At 40.9% G+C, this 18,933-nt stretch overlaps 1 protein-coding gene across 1 annotated transcript in view; it reads right to left on the bottom strand.

The window, feature by feature from the left end:
- tmtc1 (transmembrane O-mannosyltransferase targeting cadherins 1) overlaps window positions 1-18,736 on the bottom strand; it is a 48,256-nt gene extending 29,520 nt beyond the window's left edge. Inside the window, exons 1-4 of the mRNA XM_084406700.1 lie at window positions 18,298-18,736; window positions 12,793-12,970; window positions 5,570-5,643; window positions 4,624-4,800 (exon numbers count right to left, since the gene is read on the bottom strand). Of these exons, the coding sequence (XP_084262826.1) occupies window positions 4,624-4,800; window positions 5,570-5,643; window positions 12,793-12,970; window positions 18,298-18,611 (743 nt within the window). The 5' untranslated portion in view covers window positions 18,612-18,736. The remainder of the gene's footprint in view (window positions 1-4,623; window positions 4,801-5,569; window positions 5,644-12,792; window positions 12,971-18,297) is intronic.
- Between the last annotated feature and the right edge of the window lie 197 nt (window positions 18,737-18,933).

Genomic DNA, 18,933 nt, shown 5'->3' with positions numbered 1-18,933 from the left:
GACTGCCCCAGCGTTTTCTGCAAGGCGCAAGCCCGCACAGTTGCCCGCTTGCCTGCACACAAAAGCCGTTTTCACGGCTACCCAGATATATCCCGAAAAGAGTGTATTTTCTGGTGTCCCGGCCACGGCCGATGGTGCTATAAACGTAGTGTCGATGCCCACTCCTCAGTGCCCATCCCTACACATAAGCACAGCCCTACACTTAGGGCTCGCGCACATAAAATCGACTCAGATCGATTGCGCTTCAAATGTAGTGAAAGTGTCCACTTCCCAGTGCCCACACACACTATGTCTCACGGACCACAGGCTCTCTGTAAAAACGAGACCTGTGTGCGCTCGCTCTGCTCAGGCAGACAGCGCGTCCAAAGCAGTGAATGTGCCCGCGTCCCGCCCACATTTACCCGCAGACATGAGTCCCGCGAAACTCGCTCAGCCCTCCCTCACTCAGTTAAGCACTGTAGTAAGGTCGAGGACGAGCGCTCTGCCCGCTGTAATAAGCGCGCCCCCCGCCTCGAATGCCACAGGCATAACGCCTATGTTATCGCACCCCGAAGCACCTCTGTCACACGAACAGAGCGTGTTTCGTATCCAGCCCTTAGCCAACCATGCAGTAGCATGGGCAGCGCTCCCAGGGGTTTCGGACTGGGTGCTAGGCATTATAAAGAGAGGCTTCTCGCTACAGTTTTGTCGACGCCCCCCCCGCTTCACAGCGCGCGTCGAAACTTCGGTGAATTTAGAAGTAGCACACCTACTTCGCGCCGAAATATCAAAACTGATAAGCAAAGGGGCGATAGAGCACGTACCCCTAGCTCAAAGCAAAGGGGGGCTATACAGCAGATACTTTCTAGTCCCCAAAAAGGACGGTGGTATCAGACCCATACTGGATCTAAGACGGCTGAACAAAGCATTAGTGAAACGCAGTTTCAAAATGCTCACGACCAGGAAAATCCTCGCGCATGTTCGCCGAGGAGACTGGTTCATGTCGATAGATCTGAAGGACGCGTATTTTCAAATACAAATAGCGTCACATCACAGGCAATACTTGAGATTCGCCTTCGAGGGTCAGACATACCAGTATACAGTCCTGCCGTTCGGCTTGTCCCTGGCACCTCGTACATTTACGAAGTGCATGGACGCAGCGCTCGCTCCTCTCAGACTCAGAGGCATGCGAGTGCTGAACTATTTGGACGACTGGCTGATCCTAGCTCAATCACGATCACAGCTCGTGGAGCACAGAGCCATTTTACTCGATCACCTCGAGAATCTTGGTATCACAGTCAATTGGACGAAGAGTTCACTGAACCCCAGTCAAACGATCTCGTTTCTGGGTACCATTCTGGACTCACAGTCTATGACAGCACGGCTGTCGCCACAGCGCGTGCTGCACATTCAGCGCGCAGCGAGATCTTTCCGCTGCAGCGCGACTACCCCGCTCAGGACGTTTCAGAGGATGCTAGGTCTCATGGCCTCAGCATCACCGGTTCTTCAGCTGGGCTTGCTCCGCATGCGCCCTCTGCAGTTCTGGCTGAAAGCGCGAGTTCCGCGCGGAGCGTGGGTGTCCGGCCGGTTACGTCTCAAGGTCAATCAGAGCTGTGTGGCAGCCCTAATACCTTGGTTGGCGGACGACTGGTACCGATCAGGTGTAAGCCTGGGGACTTCCTCGAGAGTGAGGATGGTGTCGACAGACGCATCCACCTCGGGATGGGGAGCGCTGCTCGAGGGCAGACCGTTCTTCGGCCTATGGTCGAAACGAGAAAAGCTCCAACACATCAACTGCCTGGAGATGCTGGCAGTGCACAATGCGCTGACGCGTTTTTGTCCCCAAATCAAGGACCATCACGTCGTAGTCCGTTCGGACAACACGGCCGTGGTGTCCTATATAAATCGCCAGGGCGGTCTGAGATCCACAGCCCTATACAGGCTGGCGGAACGCCTCCTAGTATGGGCTCAGCACAATTTGCGCTCGCTGAGAGCAGTGCATGTGCCTGGGCTCCAGAATGTGGGCCCAGACAGGCTGTCCAGGAACAACATTCCCCTGGGCGAATGGTCTCTACACCCGCAAACAGTTCTGCTGTTGTGGGAAAGATTCGGCAGAGCGGAAGTGGACCTATTCGCGTCCCGCGAAAACGCTCATTGCCCCGTGTTCTTTTCCAGAAGCGACAGCGCGCTGTCCCACGTGTGGCCGCGCTGCCCGCTTTATGCCTTTCCCCCCGTCTCCCTCCTGCCACAGGTGTTAGAGCGGGTCAAGGAAACGAAATGCTCAGTGCTGCTTGTAGCACCGCTCTGGAAGAACCAGGCATGGTTCCCAGTCCTGATGCAGCTAGCAGACATCGCTCCGTGGCCAGTGCCATGGAGGAGAGATCTCCTCTCGCAGGCCAGGGGCTCGATTTGGCACCCACACCCGGAGCTGTGGTCCCTTCACGTGTGGGCGCTCAACGGTTATCCGTTGACCTCGCAGAGGGAGTGATAAACACCATCACTCAGGCCAGGGCGCCGTCAACTCGGCGGCTTTATGCCTCGAAGTGGTCGGTTTTCTCCGGCTGGTGTACAGCTCGGAGCCTATCACCTCTCGATTGTGAGGTGACGGAGGTTCTCTCCTTCCTACAGGAGCTGTTGGATAAGGGCAGATCCCCTTCCACGCTCAAAGTGTATGTGGCGGCTATTTCAGCGTTCTCCGGTTCAACGCTGGGCCAGTCACTAGGAAGGAATGATTTAGTCATCCGCTTCCTCAGGGGAGCTAGGAGACTGAATCCACCCAGACCTCCTTCAGTTCCTATGTGGGACCTTTCTACGGTTTTGGCGGCCATGAAAGGTGCCCCTTTCGAGCCTATCCAATCTATTAGCCTCAAACATTTGTCTTTCAAAACAGTGTTCTTGATGGCTCTCGCTTCGGTGAAGCGCATAGGCGACCTGCACGCGCTCTCTGTGAGCCCAGCGTGCTTGGAGTTTGGACCTAACGACTCTAAAGTCATACTCAAACCTAAGCATGGCTATGTGCCAAAGTCCCTCGACACACCGTTTCGGGCTCAGGTTATCTCCCTGTCTGCCCTGCCGGGATCAAGTGAGGAAGGGGACTCAAGTTTTCTTTGCCCCATTCGGGCTCTAAGAGCTTACGTGTCCCGCTCGGCTGTCTTCAGACAGACTGAGCAGCTCTTTGTCTCGTTCAGTGGACGTTCCAAGGGAATGGCTGTGTCGAAACAGAGCTTATCCAGATGGATAGTTGACGCCATAGCGCTGGCTTATACTACCAAGGGCCTCCAGTGCCCGTTGGGAGTTAGAGCGCACTCCACGAGGGGCGTTGCCTCCTCGTGGGCTTGGTCCAGCGGGATTTCCTTACAGGATATATGTACGGCGGCGGGCTGGGCCTCGCCGTCTACATTTATCAGGTTTTACAACCTAGAGGTTCCCGCCTTACAGGCTAAGCTACTATCGGTATAGCTGATTCAGCTGTATAACTAGAACACTGAAATCGCATGCGCAACGCGCTGCCGACTGTCTTATGGGCAGAACTGTGTAAGACCCACATTTCTCACATTTAGTTCAGGCTCCCCCACCCTGTCTATGTGATGTCATATTCGCGTCTGCTGACGCAACCATATAAGGACAGAGGAATCCCCTCTTGTCTCTAGACTCTCTCTGTGAGGTCATGTTTTACGTCCGCGGACGTTACAATATAGGGAATTAAGGTTCCCCTCCCTTAATCCCAGGCCCTTTGAGTCTATCTGGTGATTATGCACTGTACACCTGGTTAGCTTCCAGTGATCGGTGTCTTTATCCCAGCACGCACGGCGTTTTACAAGGGGTTCCCGTAGCGTTTTCTACAAAAACGCAGTACGAGAGGACTCTCGTAAGAGAACGTACTCGGTTACTAACGTAACCTCGGTTCTCTCTAGAAGAGGGAACGAGTACTGCGTTCTCTGCCGTGCGTACGGTTCACTCTGGTTCGCTTCGGCGATGAAAATCAAGTGAATAAGCCTTCTCGAGCTCCTTATATAGAGGCTAGCCACACCCGTCTCGGCGGGAAATGGCTAGGAGGGCGCGAAGCGTCCTCATTGGCCTGACGTCACCTCAGGCCTCGCTCGATAGGCTTATGCAGTTGCCGCAGAGCAGCCAATGAGCGAGCAAGCCGTCTCGCCATAGCTTAGCACTGCCGCAACGCGTTTTACATTTATGAAAATTAAGGATAATTTTTTGCTTCAGTATTTCGTGAAAAGAGACTTTTCCCGTAGCGTTTTCTACAAAAACGCAGTACTCGTTCCCTCTTCTAGAGAGAACCGAGGTTACGTTAGTAACCGAGTACGTTATCAGACACAGACGGCCTTCTCCGAGCTCTTTACAAGCCACTTCTATACACAGCACAACAGATATGATAGAAATGATTGCTATTTCAGATCTAAATGAAAAAGATCGCAGATAAAACTCGATCGACAAATCAAAGACAATTACGGATTTGAGAAAATACGCCTAAAAGTGATACAATTTGATATATATAACGTCATGTTGTCATGCTTGTTGAATGTAAAAATATCAACGCAATGACACCCAGTGACCCCCGAAGCAATGCCAGCCAATAATAATTAACATCTGCAAATAATCTAGTATAGTGAGCATACAAACACTTACAAGATGAGCGGCTTGCGGCAGAGCACCAGGAAATCATAGAGGACGCACACACCAAACACAGTAACGCCCGTCTCTTTCACCAGCATGGCACAGGTGCCCAACAACAGACTGAGAGCCAGTGATAAGACTGACACTGTTGTGGGAAACTCGTCCGCCATTCTGCTCGTTGACACACTCCTGAAAGAAAAAAAGAAGTCACCATATTACACTACCATTCAAGGTCAGTTTGTTTTTAAGGAAATGTATTCAGCAAATATGGATGAAGTTGATCAAAAGTAGCAGTAAAGACATTTATAATATTACAAAAGATTTCTATTTCAAATAAATGTTGTTCTTCTGAACTTTCAATTCATCAAAGAATCCTGAGTTTTTATCAGAGTTTCCACAAAAATATGAAGCAGCACAACTGTTTTCAACATTGATAATAATTAATAATAATAATATGAAATATTCCTTGAGCACCAAATCATCATATCAAAATCATTTCTGGAGTAATGATGCTGAAAATTCAGCTTTGCAAAACAGGAATAATGACGTTTTAAAAATATATTAAATAGAGATATTGAGATATTTCTCAATAATACTGTACTCTTTCCTCGAAGACTGACAAACAATTTAGAAAGATGTTATGGCAGAAAAAAGTCTGACAATTTCACACAATACATAATAATCAAAATAAATAAATTAGATTATTTTGGTCTGATTTATAATCATTTTCAATACTAACAATTTGGTAAACAATTGCAATCGAACACATCATGAAATCTAAAATTTCGTCAAGGTTCGGTTTGATAAGATTAAACTAATTGTATTTCGGATACAAATTAATCGATAATAATTATTTTTAGAGTTATATAATCAGTTATTCAATTCAGTAATCGATGCATTGCATGTTCAATACAGATCTGTATTTTGCAACCTAATGGAAAATACTCAGCTCTGTTACCTAATATAGGAGAGAAAGGCCAGGAGGAACAACATGCTGGCTAACACATCTGCTCTCCCAACGATCCCAGACACCTGTAACACACAAGCACGACACATTAATAATCCATCATGCTAATGTAACAAAACCATCAGATTATCAACATAAAGACTTTCAAATTTGATCTTTATTACAGCAACTGTCTGGCACTAGGTCTGCAGATTCAGTCCAGGTCCACTAGCCAGATATTTACGGGGCCGTTTACATGACACCACTTTCAACTAAAAACAGAAAACTTGTTATGCGTTTTAGCCATTCATTTACACGGAAATGGCATTTCCGGGGCCTTATGAAAATGGTTTTCAAAGTGCACGTTTATACCGTTATCGTCTCCAAGTAAACTACAAAAACGCGAATTTGTGAAACCGGTGATGTCATGCGAATGCGTATTACGTGTTCAGTGTTTAGGCGCGAAGTGTTTCTTTACAAAGTGGCATCGCCATCTACTGGCCTGGCGAAAGAATACAGTGTTTTTAGTCTGTTTTTTTCCGTGTGAACAGGGATTGGTTTAACAATGTTGTTGTCTGTATGTGAAAAACGCAAAGGAAAACGCAAAGGAAAAAAGGAAAAGATTTTTAGTAAATCGTTGTTGTGTAAATGTACTCTATATCTACATCTATATTCAGCCCATAAATGCAGCAGCCAGTCTGTAATACCAAACACACACACATATACATATATATATATACACACACACACACACACACACACATCTCGAAAACGGACCTATCAGCAAACCTAGTGTAATAAAGCATTGCTTCCATTGTCAATGTGCCTCTCTTCCAAAACGGTTTGAGTAGTGATGCCCATTACTGAAGCTATCCTACATTCTCATTAAATTCACTCCCATTGTGGCAGCTTTGCCACTGAGGGTGATGTAAAACTGTGAATTGTATGAGGAAAGGGTGGATAAATCTTTGTGTGTGTTTGTTTGCAAAGAGGCAGAGACATTTAATGATCACATCTTTAGGCTATAGGACGTATGGTCTCACAAAACTCAAATGAGGGGGAAGAAAGAGCGGGAAGGAGAAAACAAGAACGTGAGGGCATGAGGGAAAGAGATTTATTTCCCTGCCGCTGTCTGCTCCGTCCTTTTATCGTCCCATCCCCCTAAATACGCACACCATCCTTAAAATCCGCCTATCCTCTCCAATCTGTTTGCATGCACATTTTTTTTCCTCCTAGTTTTTGCCTGTTAAAATGATCCCACACTTCACATCTGGAGGGTTTCTGAAGCCCATCCCCCCCCAGAGGCAGAATTCCATGGAATTATACACACACTTCCAGAAGACACACCCCGGAGCAACAGACTATACATGCACCACTGGTGAGGGACAGGGAGTGTGTGTGTGTGTGTGTGTGTGTGTGTGTGTGTTTTTGCACTGCTCCGAGACATCTTCAGTGTAAACATATAAAAAGCCCACTGGCCTTTACTACAACTCAGCGTCTGTGTGGTATTTCGGTCCGGCTGCTGTGTTTATGGGCTGAATATAGATGTCTGGCTAGTGGACCTATCAGCAAATCTAGCGTCAGACTTTCACAGTTGCTGTAATAAAGCAGTCATCCATTAAAAGCATGTATAAATGCTGCCTCTGGGTCACATTGAAATAATAGTATTTATGAGATAAGCGCAGATGAACGCCGCCCTAATGTCGTAATGGATGCGGCAACTAGGGAACGCTGCCGTTATCATACGTTTTTCATTTGGAGTATTGCTTGTATTATCCATTATTAAAACATCAAAAAGAGAAACGTGGAATTTCTGCACCAACTTGATCATAAAATAAAATAAATTAAAATTATATATTTATATAAAATGAGATAATAGTAGTGGAAGCACATTTATTTTGATCAAATTCTCTAATTCGCCACAATCGCAAATTGAGCATTTTTGACTATAAAAATAAATTGATGCACATCACATCACGTAATTACCAATGTACAGTACTGATATTTCCTACTGACACACTACAGCAAAAGATAGAAATAACTGACTTAAAACCGGTTTGAATGACCCTATAATTATCCATCACTCCATTGAACCTTTACATTATTTGTCACCTGTCCTCCTACACATTTGTTTCAACAGGCAATTACCATCACCAACAAACTGTAATTACGACGACTCAAATGGAAAATGTCACCCTGGACACTTGCAGAGAGTACCTACTACCTACACATACTGTATACGAACAGTGTATCGTTTACAGTGAAGTAATTGCATTACTTCACCGTGTGTCCTTATAATGTTACTATCATTTTTGTCAAATGCACTGCAAACCTAGTTAAACATTTCATTCGACTGTATATACTGCTGGAATGACAAATAACTCCAATCCAATCTAATCTAATATAAAAGGACCGCATTCCTGATCTATTGTGTTTTAAGACATTTGGTCCTGAAAGTAGATCCATGAATCTCTAGGGTCTCTTCCAAGGGAGTGGACTCAATTGCGACTTCTTCTAAGATTGGCGTTTAAATGCGCACACGCACACACATCTGTAGGGTAATTGTAAATCAAGCTGGAGATCTGAAACGCTCCACTTCTCAGAAAGACCCACAGCTATACCTCATTTCAGCCAATTACCTAATTCGACAGGAATTCCTCTAAAACAGCTGCAGCCGGGCCCTGTCCTGCCAACGCAGAGGGTCCGCAGAACACACACCAACTGCTTTCCCACTGCTGCGAAACCAAATCTATCAACAGTTTTTCCACTCACACACCTTTCAAAAACCCTTATTATAAGGGACAGATAGAGTGGAGAAACTACACTTTATTGCACATGCACAGCCAAAAGCCGAACAGTATCCAGCGCATGAGTGCGCTAGATCAGGAAAATATGAGTCAAGCTTCCAAACTGTATGGATAGAAGAATATAATAAGAGTAAAAGTGTAATTAATGCAAGGACAAAATGTATTTTTCAATTACAAGACACATGGTCAGTGTCCAGCGCGAGGTGCTGGCGGATGTCAGTGAAGGACTAGGTCCGACAGATGGTCGGCAGGTTGGCGGCAGGCTTCAGTACAGTCTCCAGGGAGAGACAGAATGCAGGTCCTCCATCAGGAGCCTGCTGATGCCTGTCAAGTGATGCTCCTCTCGACTAACAACTAGCCAGGCAGTCCCTGCTGTGAGGACAAACCTGCGGTTGCAAGACGACACACACATCTCTGGAATGAGCCGAAGAGAGGATCTGATGTAACCTGACGCTGGATATCGTTTACTGTGATACTGACTCGACTCAACCCGGCTTCACCGCACGAGCATCACTGTATATACACACTACTACCGCTCAAAGTTTGGAATAATGTGTTTTTGAAAGAAAGCTCAGCAAGGCTGCATTTATTTGCTCAAAAATACAGTAAAAAGAGCAACATTGAGAAATATTATTACAATTTAAAATAACTGTTTTCTATTTATCTATTTTAATGTATTTTAAAATGTAGTGTATTCCTGTGATGGTAAAGCTGAATTTTCACCAGCCATTACGGCAGTCTCTTTTCAGTGTTTAATTCAATTTAACAATATTACTGTTTTACTGGATTTTTGATCAAATAAATCCAGCCTGGCTGAGCATAGGAGCCTTCTTTTAAAATGATTATTTCAAATATTTTGAGTGGTAGTACATATTTGTGTGTGTATGTGTGTGTGTGTAAAAAAATATGGACGACGCCCCTTCGCTCTCTTCCATTGATGAGAACTGAAGCCGCCAGAGTCCCGATATGGCGCTGACATATTGGAACTTGAGTCTGCGCAGTAGCGATCTCGGGACCAGACCTGCGCAGTCGTGAGCAGGAAGTAAAGCCACGAAATCAACGCTCCGCCCTCACTCTCGCAGAATGCACTGAGGGAGAGTGGATTCTGCACACTTTTTTACAAATTGATTGCAGTTAGACAAGAGGCTTGTTAAAATATAGTAAATACAATCTCCTCAGTCCTCCGAAGATCCCGAAAAAATGTCCGTTGGTGCTTCAGTGACTACTTCGCTCAGAGAACCTGTCAATCACAGCTGTCAATCATGACGTTACACCACCGCATCACGTAACTAACTAAAAGCCAACTTATTTTTGAAACGGACACTTGAACTTACATCAGCGTGATAAAAATGACAGCAAATGAAATAAACCACCTTTGGAAAAAAGATATTTGAAGTGTAATTTAATTGTTTAGTTGGTCTCACGTCCCGTTGAATAACACGGGGAGGCGGGGCTTATAACCTATACTAGGACCAGTCACCGGGGGGCGATCGAGACGTTTTGGCTTCACTTTTGAGGGCTTGTGCGGCACGCTTGGTGTATACACACACTCATATATATATATATAATATATATGATGATATACAGTATATATGAAGAGTTCAGATGCAAAAGCCTCTAAGTGCCGTCTGAAATTTTCTTCTAGAATGATAATTTTTATCCAGCTCGTATATTTAAGTTCAGTAATTTCACTTAAATAGCAATGAAAATTACCTATTAATTGTCATTTAAGTGAAATGACTGAACTAAAATTGAAAAAATTATCATTCTAGGTTTTGCATCTGAACTCTTCATATATATATGAATTAATACACACATACAGTATATTATATAAACAAAAACTTTTGTTAGATGCGATTAATCACGATGAATCAATTTGACAGCATTTTGACACACACACATATATATATATATATATATATATATATATATATATATATATATATATATATATATATATATATATGTAAATATGCACTACTGGTCAAATATATGTTTGCTCTTTATATATAGAGAGCATGCACGTGCCATGAGCACAGTATAACGTCTGACAGGACAGTCAGTTTATTTTGTTACGAAACTAACGTTAGAAAAATGACACTGACAGCCTGACAACATCTTATCTGACAGCAGACACTGAATCAGGACATCACGTTTTTCTCAGGCACTTTTACATAAACCGTGTCTGACAGAAGAATCAACAGCGGTGTTGCCGAGTCCGCGGTTTTTCACGGTTACTTTTACACTGTTGCCACGGTTTGTCAACCCACCGGTTGAGAAACACTAATATAAATCATTTAAATAAATAAGTGATATTGGTTTGTGTAAAAGCGAGTAAATAAAAAATGTTATGTTGATTATTTGAATCAGATTCAAAATGTTTAATGTATAATAATCTAAATAAAATAAATAAAAATGTTTGGTGTAAATAGTTTTTTTCTGAAATGACATATATACACACCTGACCTTATGAAAGTGGCAATACATAAAAGGAAAAGAAAACTATGATAATTGCACATACACACACAGAGTTGGGTACAGATCCTCTTCTTTGTCTTTCTCATATTTATCCAGAGACTAATTATATTTCTGCTTGATCAGTCACAACTCGAAGGACAGCACCTCCCGTGCTGAGTGTGTGTGCGTGTGTGTGTGTGTGTGTGTGTGTGTGTGTGTGTGTGTGAGTCTCATTAATGCTGGTGGCATCCAGTGCAGCTGTTGATGTATGGTGTTTACACAGAGCTGATGATCAGACTCTGGCTCAGTGGCATGGACTCTACTGTAAACAAACTCTGCAGTTCACTCCAAAACTCAGAGGTAAACCTTCAATTCACAGTCCACATGTCCACAAAACCCCAAGAAAAACTTCAGAATTCACAAAACATTAAACATAGACATCCTGAATATATTATTAAAATATATTAATTGACATATTAACATTGATGGACGGATGGAACGATTGATAGAATAATAGATAGATAGATAGATAGATAGATAGATAGATAGATAGATAGATAGATAGATAGATAGATAGATAGATAGATAGATAGATAGATAGATAGATAAACGATGGATGGATGGAACAATAGAATGATAGAACGATAGATAGATAGAACGATAGATAGAACGATAGATAGATAGATAGATAGATAGATAGATAGATAGATAGATAGATAGATAGATAGATAGATAGATAGATAGATAGATAGATAGATAGATAGATAGATAGATGAATGATGGATGGATGGAACAATAGAATGATAGAACAATGAATGGAACAATATAATGATAGAACGATGGATGGAACAATAGATAGATAGATAGATAGATAGATAGATAGATAGATAGATAGATAGATAGATAGATAGATAGATAGATAGATAGATAGATAGATAGATAGATAGATAGATAGATAGATAGATAGATAGATGAACGATGGAAGGATGGAACAATAGAATAATAGAACGATGAATGGAACAATATAATAATAGAACGATAGATAGATGGATAGATAGATAGATAGATAGATAGATAGATAGATAGATAGATAGATAGATAGATAGATAGATAGATAGATAGATAGATAGATAGATAGATAGATAGATGATGGAACAATAGAATGATAGAAGGATAGAATGATGGATGGATAGATAGATAGATAGATAGATAGATAGATAGATAGATAGATAGATAGATAGATAGATAGATAGATAGATAGATAGATAGATAGATAGATAGATAGATAGATAGATAGATAGATGAACGATGGATGGATGGAACAATAGAATGATAGAACGATGAATGGAACAATATAATGATAGAACGATGGATGGAACAATAGATAGATAGATAGATAGATAGATAGATAGATAGATAGATAGATGAACGCTGGAAGGATGGAACAATAGAATAATAGAACGATGAATGGAACAATATAATGATAGAACGATAGAACGATAGATAGATAGATAGATAGATAGATAGATAGATAGATAGATAGATAGATAGATAGATAGATGAACGATGGAAGGATGGAACAATAGAATAATAGAACGATGAATGGAACAATATAATGATAGAACGATAGATAGATAGATAGATAGATAGATAGATAGATAGATAGATAGATAGATAGATAGATAGATAGATAGATAGATAGATAGATAGATAGATAGATAGATGATGGAACAATAGAATGATAGAACGATGAATGGAATGATAGATAGAAGGATAGATAGATAGATAGATAGATAGATAGATAGATAGATAGATAGATAGATAGATAGATAGATAGATAGATAGATAGATAGATAGATAGATAGATAGATAGATAGGAGTTTTGCACAGCTCTTTCCATATAAAAACATCTACAGACTCACTGACAATAGAAATGATTAGAAATGCAACATGTGATGCATGCAGACTCACAGCTTCGGTGTGAATGGGGTGGACAGAGAAAAGCAGAGCGGTGAGGAAAGAGAAGTTGCTGTCTTCAAACACACACTGTTCGCAGGTGTGCATGAGCAGCGCCGTCACCGTGCAGTGCAGAAACACGTTCACCAGGTGGAAGTAGAACGGAGTCATGCCGCCCAACAAAATGTTCAACCTGCAGAGAGAGTGGAAAACAGAGAAACAGTGTCATTAACAAGATGAGGAATCCCACGCAGTGACAAGAGAGCCAGACGTGACAGAAACAAACAACAGGACAATTTTGTCGGCTTCTCCTTGTGCTGCATTTGCTGGATATCGGTATACTCAGAATCAGATGTGTTCTGATTGGCTGAACGTTCTTTATTTAACTAAGCAGAGACAAATTACTTTGGTGAGGAAGGTTGCAGTATCACACCAGAAAGTTGACTTCAAGAGTGTCTCAGCATGGCAAAACAAAAGGACATGGCCGTGGAAAAGCCTCTGATGTTCGGTAAACACATTTGCTTGACCTTGCGATACGGTAGCACAGGAGACCCTTAAAGAAAAGGAGAGCAAGGGACCGAGCGAGATGAGAGAAGGGAACAATTAGCCTACAGCAATGCAACATTAATGAGATTCCATGGTCACCTTGACTTGCAGGAGAGATTGCATTAAAATTTAGCAAGAGCACCAGAGGCAGAACACGGCACGGAACAAGATGAACATAAACTCATTTCACCAAACACTTTGAGATATAAAATCACCTCAATCTGATTGAAAACAAATAATCTTTTTTTTTTTTTTTTTTTTTTTTTTATGGTTGAAGAAAAATAAAAAAGACATTAAAATTAGGGCTGCGCAATATTGGAAAAAAACTGATATTGTGATATTTTGTTTTTCTGCGATGTTTTCACCAGTGTTATTTTAATATTATTTATATTTTTATATTTTCATTTTAATTTTAGTTTAAGTTTTAGTTATTAGTTTTAGTTATTTTGTCATTTTTATTAGTTTTTTTTTATATTTCTATTTAACTTTAATTTATTTCGATTTCAATTTAGTCATTTTTTCAACATTTCTCATTTTTGCTTATGTTTCTCTTCTAATATTTATATTTTGAACAGATTTTTAGTTAACAATAACAACTGTGATCGTAATGTTTTGGGTTTTTAAACTTCAAAACAAGAACATAATGATTCCAAGATCTAATAATATGGAATTAATATTTCTAAATGATTCACTCTGAGAGAGTTACACATCTGTAGTGGTCACCATGCATCAGAGGGTTCATTTTTGTAAAAAAAAAAAAATTCATATTCTGAAAATGTATGAAATGAAAATTCTCTCATGTATTCTTTATGTCACTCCAAACCCTTCTGCTGTATTTGTTATTAACATTCGTTCATTCCTCTAAACCTATATGTACGAACACCATTAACATTGACGCCAGTAACTAAAATCAAATTAACATCAAAATTAAAGAATTCTTTAATCATAAGAAGATGTTTTATACTCAAATTAGAGATGATTTTAGAGGGACTTTTGAGTGGACTGTAAAACGAACAAGTTCTAAGACTTGTCAGGATAAATTCCAGATCACAGTATTTGAAGACCTATACTTGGACGGCATACTTTGTTATGCAAGCATAAAAAGTTCTACACGAGTCACTTAAAATTTTGCTCCGAGCATGACGTTCAGTGGCCAGGGTAGAGAACGAGGGGAAATTGAACGAGAGCGAAAGGGTGACAGTTAATGAAATGATGGAAGGAAATCGATAATGACTGTGAAACAGTTTGTACATCTGCAGGCAATAATAAGCCTGTGTTTGTTTAACCACCGCTGATTAATGTGACATCGAGGCGTGAGTGTGTGCAATACAGTCTCTACAGGAGAACTAGAAAATGTCTTCAAGCCTCATCAGAGATGAAGATAAAAATCTAGCCATCCATACTGAGTGTGCAGTGTTTAGTTTCCCTCGAACAGCATATTCTGCAATCACAGAGCCATGGAAAACTCTTAGTCACAGCTAACATCAGCTAATTGCAGTTCTCTCAGAGAGCAGGGGAGATACTCCAATCGATTTTGGGGCTGTGAAGCTCCAACAACCTCCAATAAGCACCATAACTGTATCATGACAGCAGGGCTTTTCTGCTCGACCAATCAAGTACTTCCAATTTTTACCCTCGCTGTACCCAACTATTTTTCTGGCCCTACCACAGAAGAACAATACATTGATATTATTAAGTTTTTTTTAATTATATTATTTATTTGGTTTTATATTAGCAATGTATTTTTATATTTCCTAGAAATAATATATATATTTTTTAAATTCTATATTACATATTTTAAATTACATTTATTTTTATATTTCCAGTATATACTAGCCCTGCCCACAGTTTCACTGGCCCCACCACAAAATAATTATATATTTTTTTTAGCAATGTATTTTTATATTTGCTAGAAATAATATTTATATTTATCAAACTGAATTTTTAAAACATTATCTATTATATAATTGTTTTTTTTATTAAGTTTTATCTTTAATTACTTTACAAAGGATCGTTTCAGACAGAGGATCAGAATGAAGGTTGAAAATAATATTTTTTCCATATATATATATATATATATATATATATATATATATATAATAATGATAATATATATATACAATTATTATTATTAATAATAATAATAATAATAAATATATATATATATATATATATATATATATATATATATATAAATATTATTTTTATATTATATATATATACATACAGTACAGGCCAAAAGTTTGGAAACATTACTATTTTTAATAGTAATCTGCTTCTGCTCATCAAGCCTGCATTTATTTGATCAAAAATACAGGAAAAAATTATAATATTGTGATATATTATTACAATTAAAAATAATTGGTTTTCAATTTATTATACTTTAAATTATCATTTATTTCTGTGATGCAAAGCTGAATTTTCAGCATCATTACTGAACCTCAAGGGACATACTAAAATAATAAAAATGGTCCATGTCATGACCCCTAAATGTGCAGTAAGTGATGGTTGAAAGTGGATAGGGCCGAGCACCAAAACTACTTGTAGCCAATCAGCAGTAAGGGGCGTATCCACTCATGAAGGGGGAGGGGCCTGTGCTGCATAGCGTTTGTGAATTTGTGGGTGGGGCTATCAAGATAGGGGTGTGATCCTTTTGGATAGGGGCGTGTTTATTTTGGTGATTTCAAATATCAACAGCGTTTCTCAGAAATTGCTAACTGCACCTTTAAAATTTAGCAGCCATGGTGTGATCTCTTGTCGTATAAGAGCTGCGTATCAATTCTTCAGAATCATCTACTTTTGTGCCCCCGGGAAGAAAACAGCATACGAGTGAGTAAATAGTGGGGGAATTTTCATTTTTGTCTAACTAATCCTCCAAATTTGGAGGCATCTCTAGCTATATCTGCTCGCGTTGTGTTAAAGGCTCTGCTCTAAGCTCCAACTATCTGTGCCCGTCTGGGAAAGACAGCTGAAGTTTTTCAAGAGCCTGTCAAGACGGCATCAAAGAGCAGATAAAAGACACAAGGATCGTGCTGAGATACAAGAGCAGCCTGCAAGCTCACAGCTCTCTCTTGCTCTCACACATATACGCCTCTGGGCTCAAGGGTATTCTTTTTATCTCTTTTCCACTCATACACACACAGTGGGGAACGAGCAGCACCCATTCGCTCTCTCGTGATGTGATGCACGGCACAAATGATACGACTGATCGCCGCCAAAATACAAGGGTTACCTTTCTCAAAACTTTCTAAAAGACTCTAAGTATTAAACTTGTCTCTGAATGCAATACATTTATCACTTTTAAAACTAGACCATCTTCTTTTGTTATATAGGGTTGGGCCAGTAGGTAACCACCTAGCAATGCACTATCCCTCAGAACGCCTTACTAACTGCATAGCAACACCCTGGAAACCATTTATCGTTTGGCACCACTCACTGAAAATCTAGTCTTTCCAATTACACTTAATTCATGCATTATAAATATTCAAAAGGTCTTCTGGTGCTGAAACAAGACTGAGCTAAAATTACTGCCTATACATTAACAGAAAGAGAGGTCTCTATCCTAGGCAAAGGAGGGAGCAGGAAGTGTCTGGCTGCTCCAAAAATAAAGGAGATAAAATATGAGGCGCAGAGTAGGCTGTTAATTGCCTTGCTATAAATACACAACGCCTCCTTTCCCGACTATAAAGGAACAAAGTCATCCTCCGTTCTCTTTGTGTTATCACTGGTGTGAATGTGGATCGCTCGCGATGTTGCAGAGCTGTCAGACGCGCGCGCCATATGGACTATGACGTCATCCAGGAGAGAGAAACGCCCCTCGTTCTGAATCTGGAGTAAAAAACACACGAGCTTATCTCGGACTGTCTGACCGTCTGCTCCTCATATACTCGTACTAGTCTGTTTAATTTCACGATTTACGAGCACTTTTTTGTAATGACTGTTGTGCTTGGTGCACTTTGAGAAAAAAAAAGTAACTTTAAACAGCTCTCTATATCAACTGCGCAACAAGTGTTGACTGGCATTGTGTGTAAACAACTGCGTAATGTTACAGACTGAACGTGATCGCGAACTTGACGTGTTTTCACATCTTTAAATGCGCGTTCACGCACAACATGTTCTTGCGTTCCGTCTGCGTATTTCCCCCTACATGCAAGACTGCGTCGCGACACGAGCGTCGCGTTTTTAGAGAGGTGGGTCAAGTGATTTGCGCGATTAGTCATGGTGTTCTTTGAAGGCAATAACGAGTCCCTTAGTGATTACAAAAATTAACAAAGCACTTATAACGCCTTAAGTACGCGCTTACTCAATGAGTTAAAACAATAACCCAGTTACATTTTTTACACATGCATTTTCTTTAAGTTTAAATATTTTAAGTGAGACAATTTTATATACTCACACTGAGGAAAGGAATGACATGATCCTTTTTACTTTTATTTAATAAAACAATGCTTTGAAATCTACTACTTAATCATGTAATCATTAGTCGGTTACTTGTGCAAAATGAGGCTCATTAATATACCAAATATGGTATCTGCATTGTGACATGTTTTATGACATGACAGATATATTCTTTTAGACTCTAAATGGAATTAAACAGCTCTTGCATAAATGAAAGTTTGCATAAAAGACATCAAAAACTCTTTTTAAACCCTTCAAACTAAATGTTGGTCACTAAACCTCGTCTTGCGATGAAAAGCAACTTCTGTGGAAAGTTGCATAAACTGCTAAGACTGGTCTTACAAGTTAGTCATATTAAGACTTTTCACAACTTTTTTTTTTTTTTAAGTCAGTTAGGCTACATAAAAAAAACAAAAAACAGATTGCTTTAATTTGATACCCAAAAAGTGAGACTGATTACCCCTAACTAACTTGGTCATACTAAGTTCATACATTCCTAAGACACAGTCTTAATATAATGGCTATGGTTATGCAACTGGCTCCAGGTCTCATCATTGCACGAGATGATGGACTTACTTGAAAGTGAGGATGCAGAGCGGACGGTAGGATTTGTGGCTGGTGTTATCAGCCATCCGTTTGCCCCAAAAGTCATTGGTGAAGATGCTCCGGAGACTGGAGCCCGGTCTGACATCTGGATTGTTGGAGATGGCCCATATATCATCATGAACAAACTCCCCCCAGAGAGAGTTACTGTAGCAGAGCGCGCACACCGCCACCAGCGCGGCGTACCGGAGCAGCCGGACTCCCGCACCCGCTCCCGGCCTCGGCACGGACAGCCAGCGCTGCACACGGGGAGGAGCGGCTTTGGTCCCTCGGCTGTTCGCTGTCATGTCGGTCCCCGTCTCGCATGCTGCTCGTGGAAGTGAAAGAGAGGAGACGCGTCCCGTTCCATAGCCCGTGTGCTGCACTGAAGCCCGGGCAGCGTATCAGCTCGGAATGCGTAATATTAGCGAGTGTGTGTGAATGTGTATAAGGTGTTGAAATCCATGTAACCCGCCTACCAGCGCATGCGCAGAGAGAGAGAGAGAGAGAGAGAGAGAGAGAGAGAGAGAGAGAGAGAGATGCAAATTAGAAAGAATGAGCATGTGAGAAAAACAGATGGAACCAGAGAGATAAATGGAAATATAATGGAGAGAGAGTAAAAAATATATT

Source organism: Rutilus rutilus (genome assembly GCF_951802725.1).
Source record: "Rutilus rutilus genome assembly, chromosome: 4".
In the NCBI taxonomy this organism is placed as follows: Eukaryota; Metazoa; Chordata; class Actinopteri; order Cypriniformes; family Leuciscidae; genus Rutilus; species Rutilus rutilus.
This window is presented reverse-complemented; position numbering and strand designations above follow the sequence as displayed.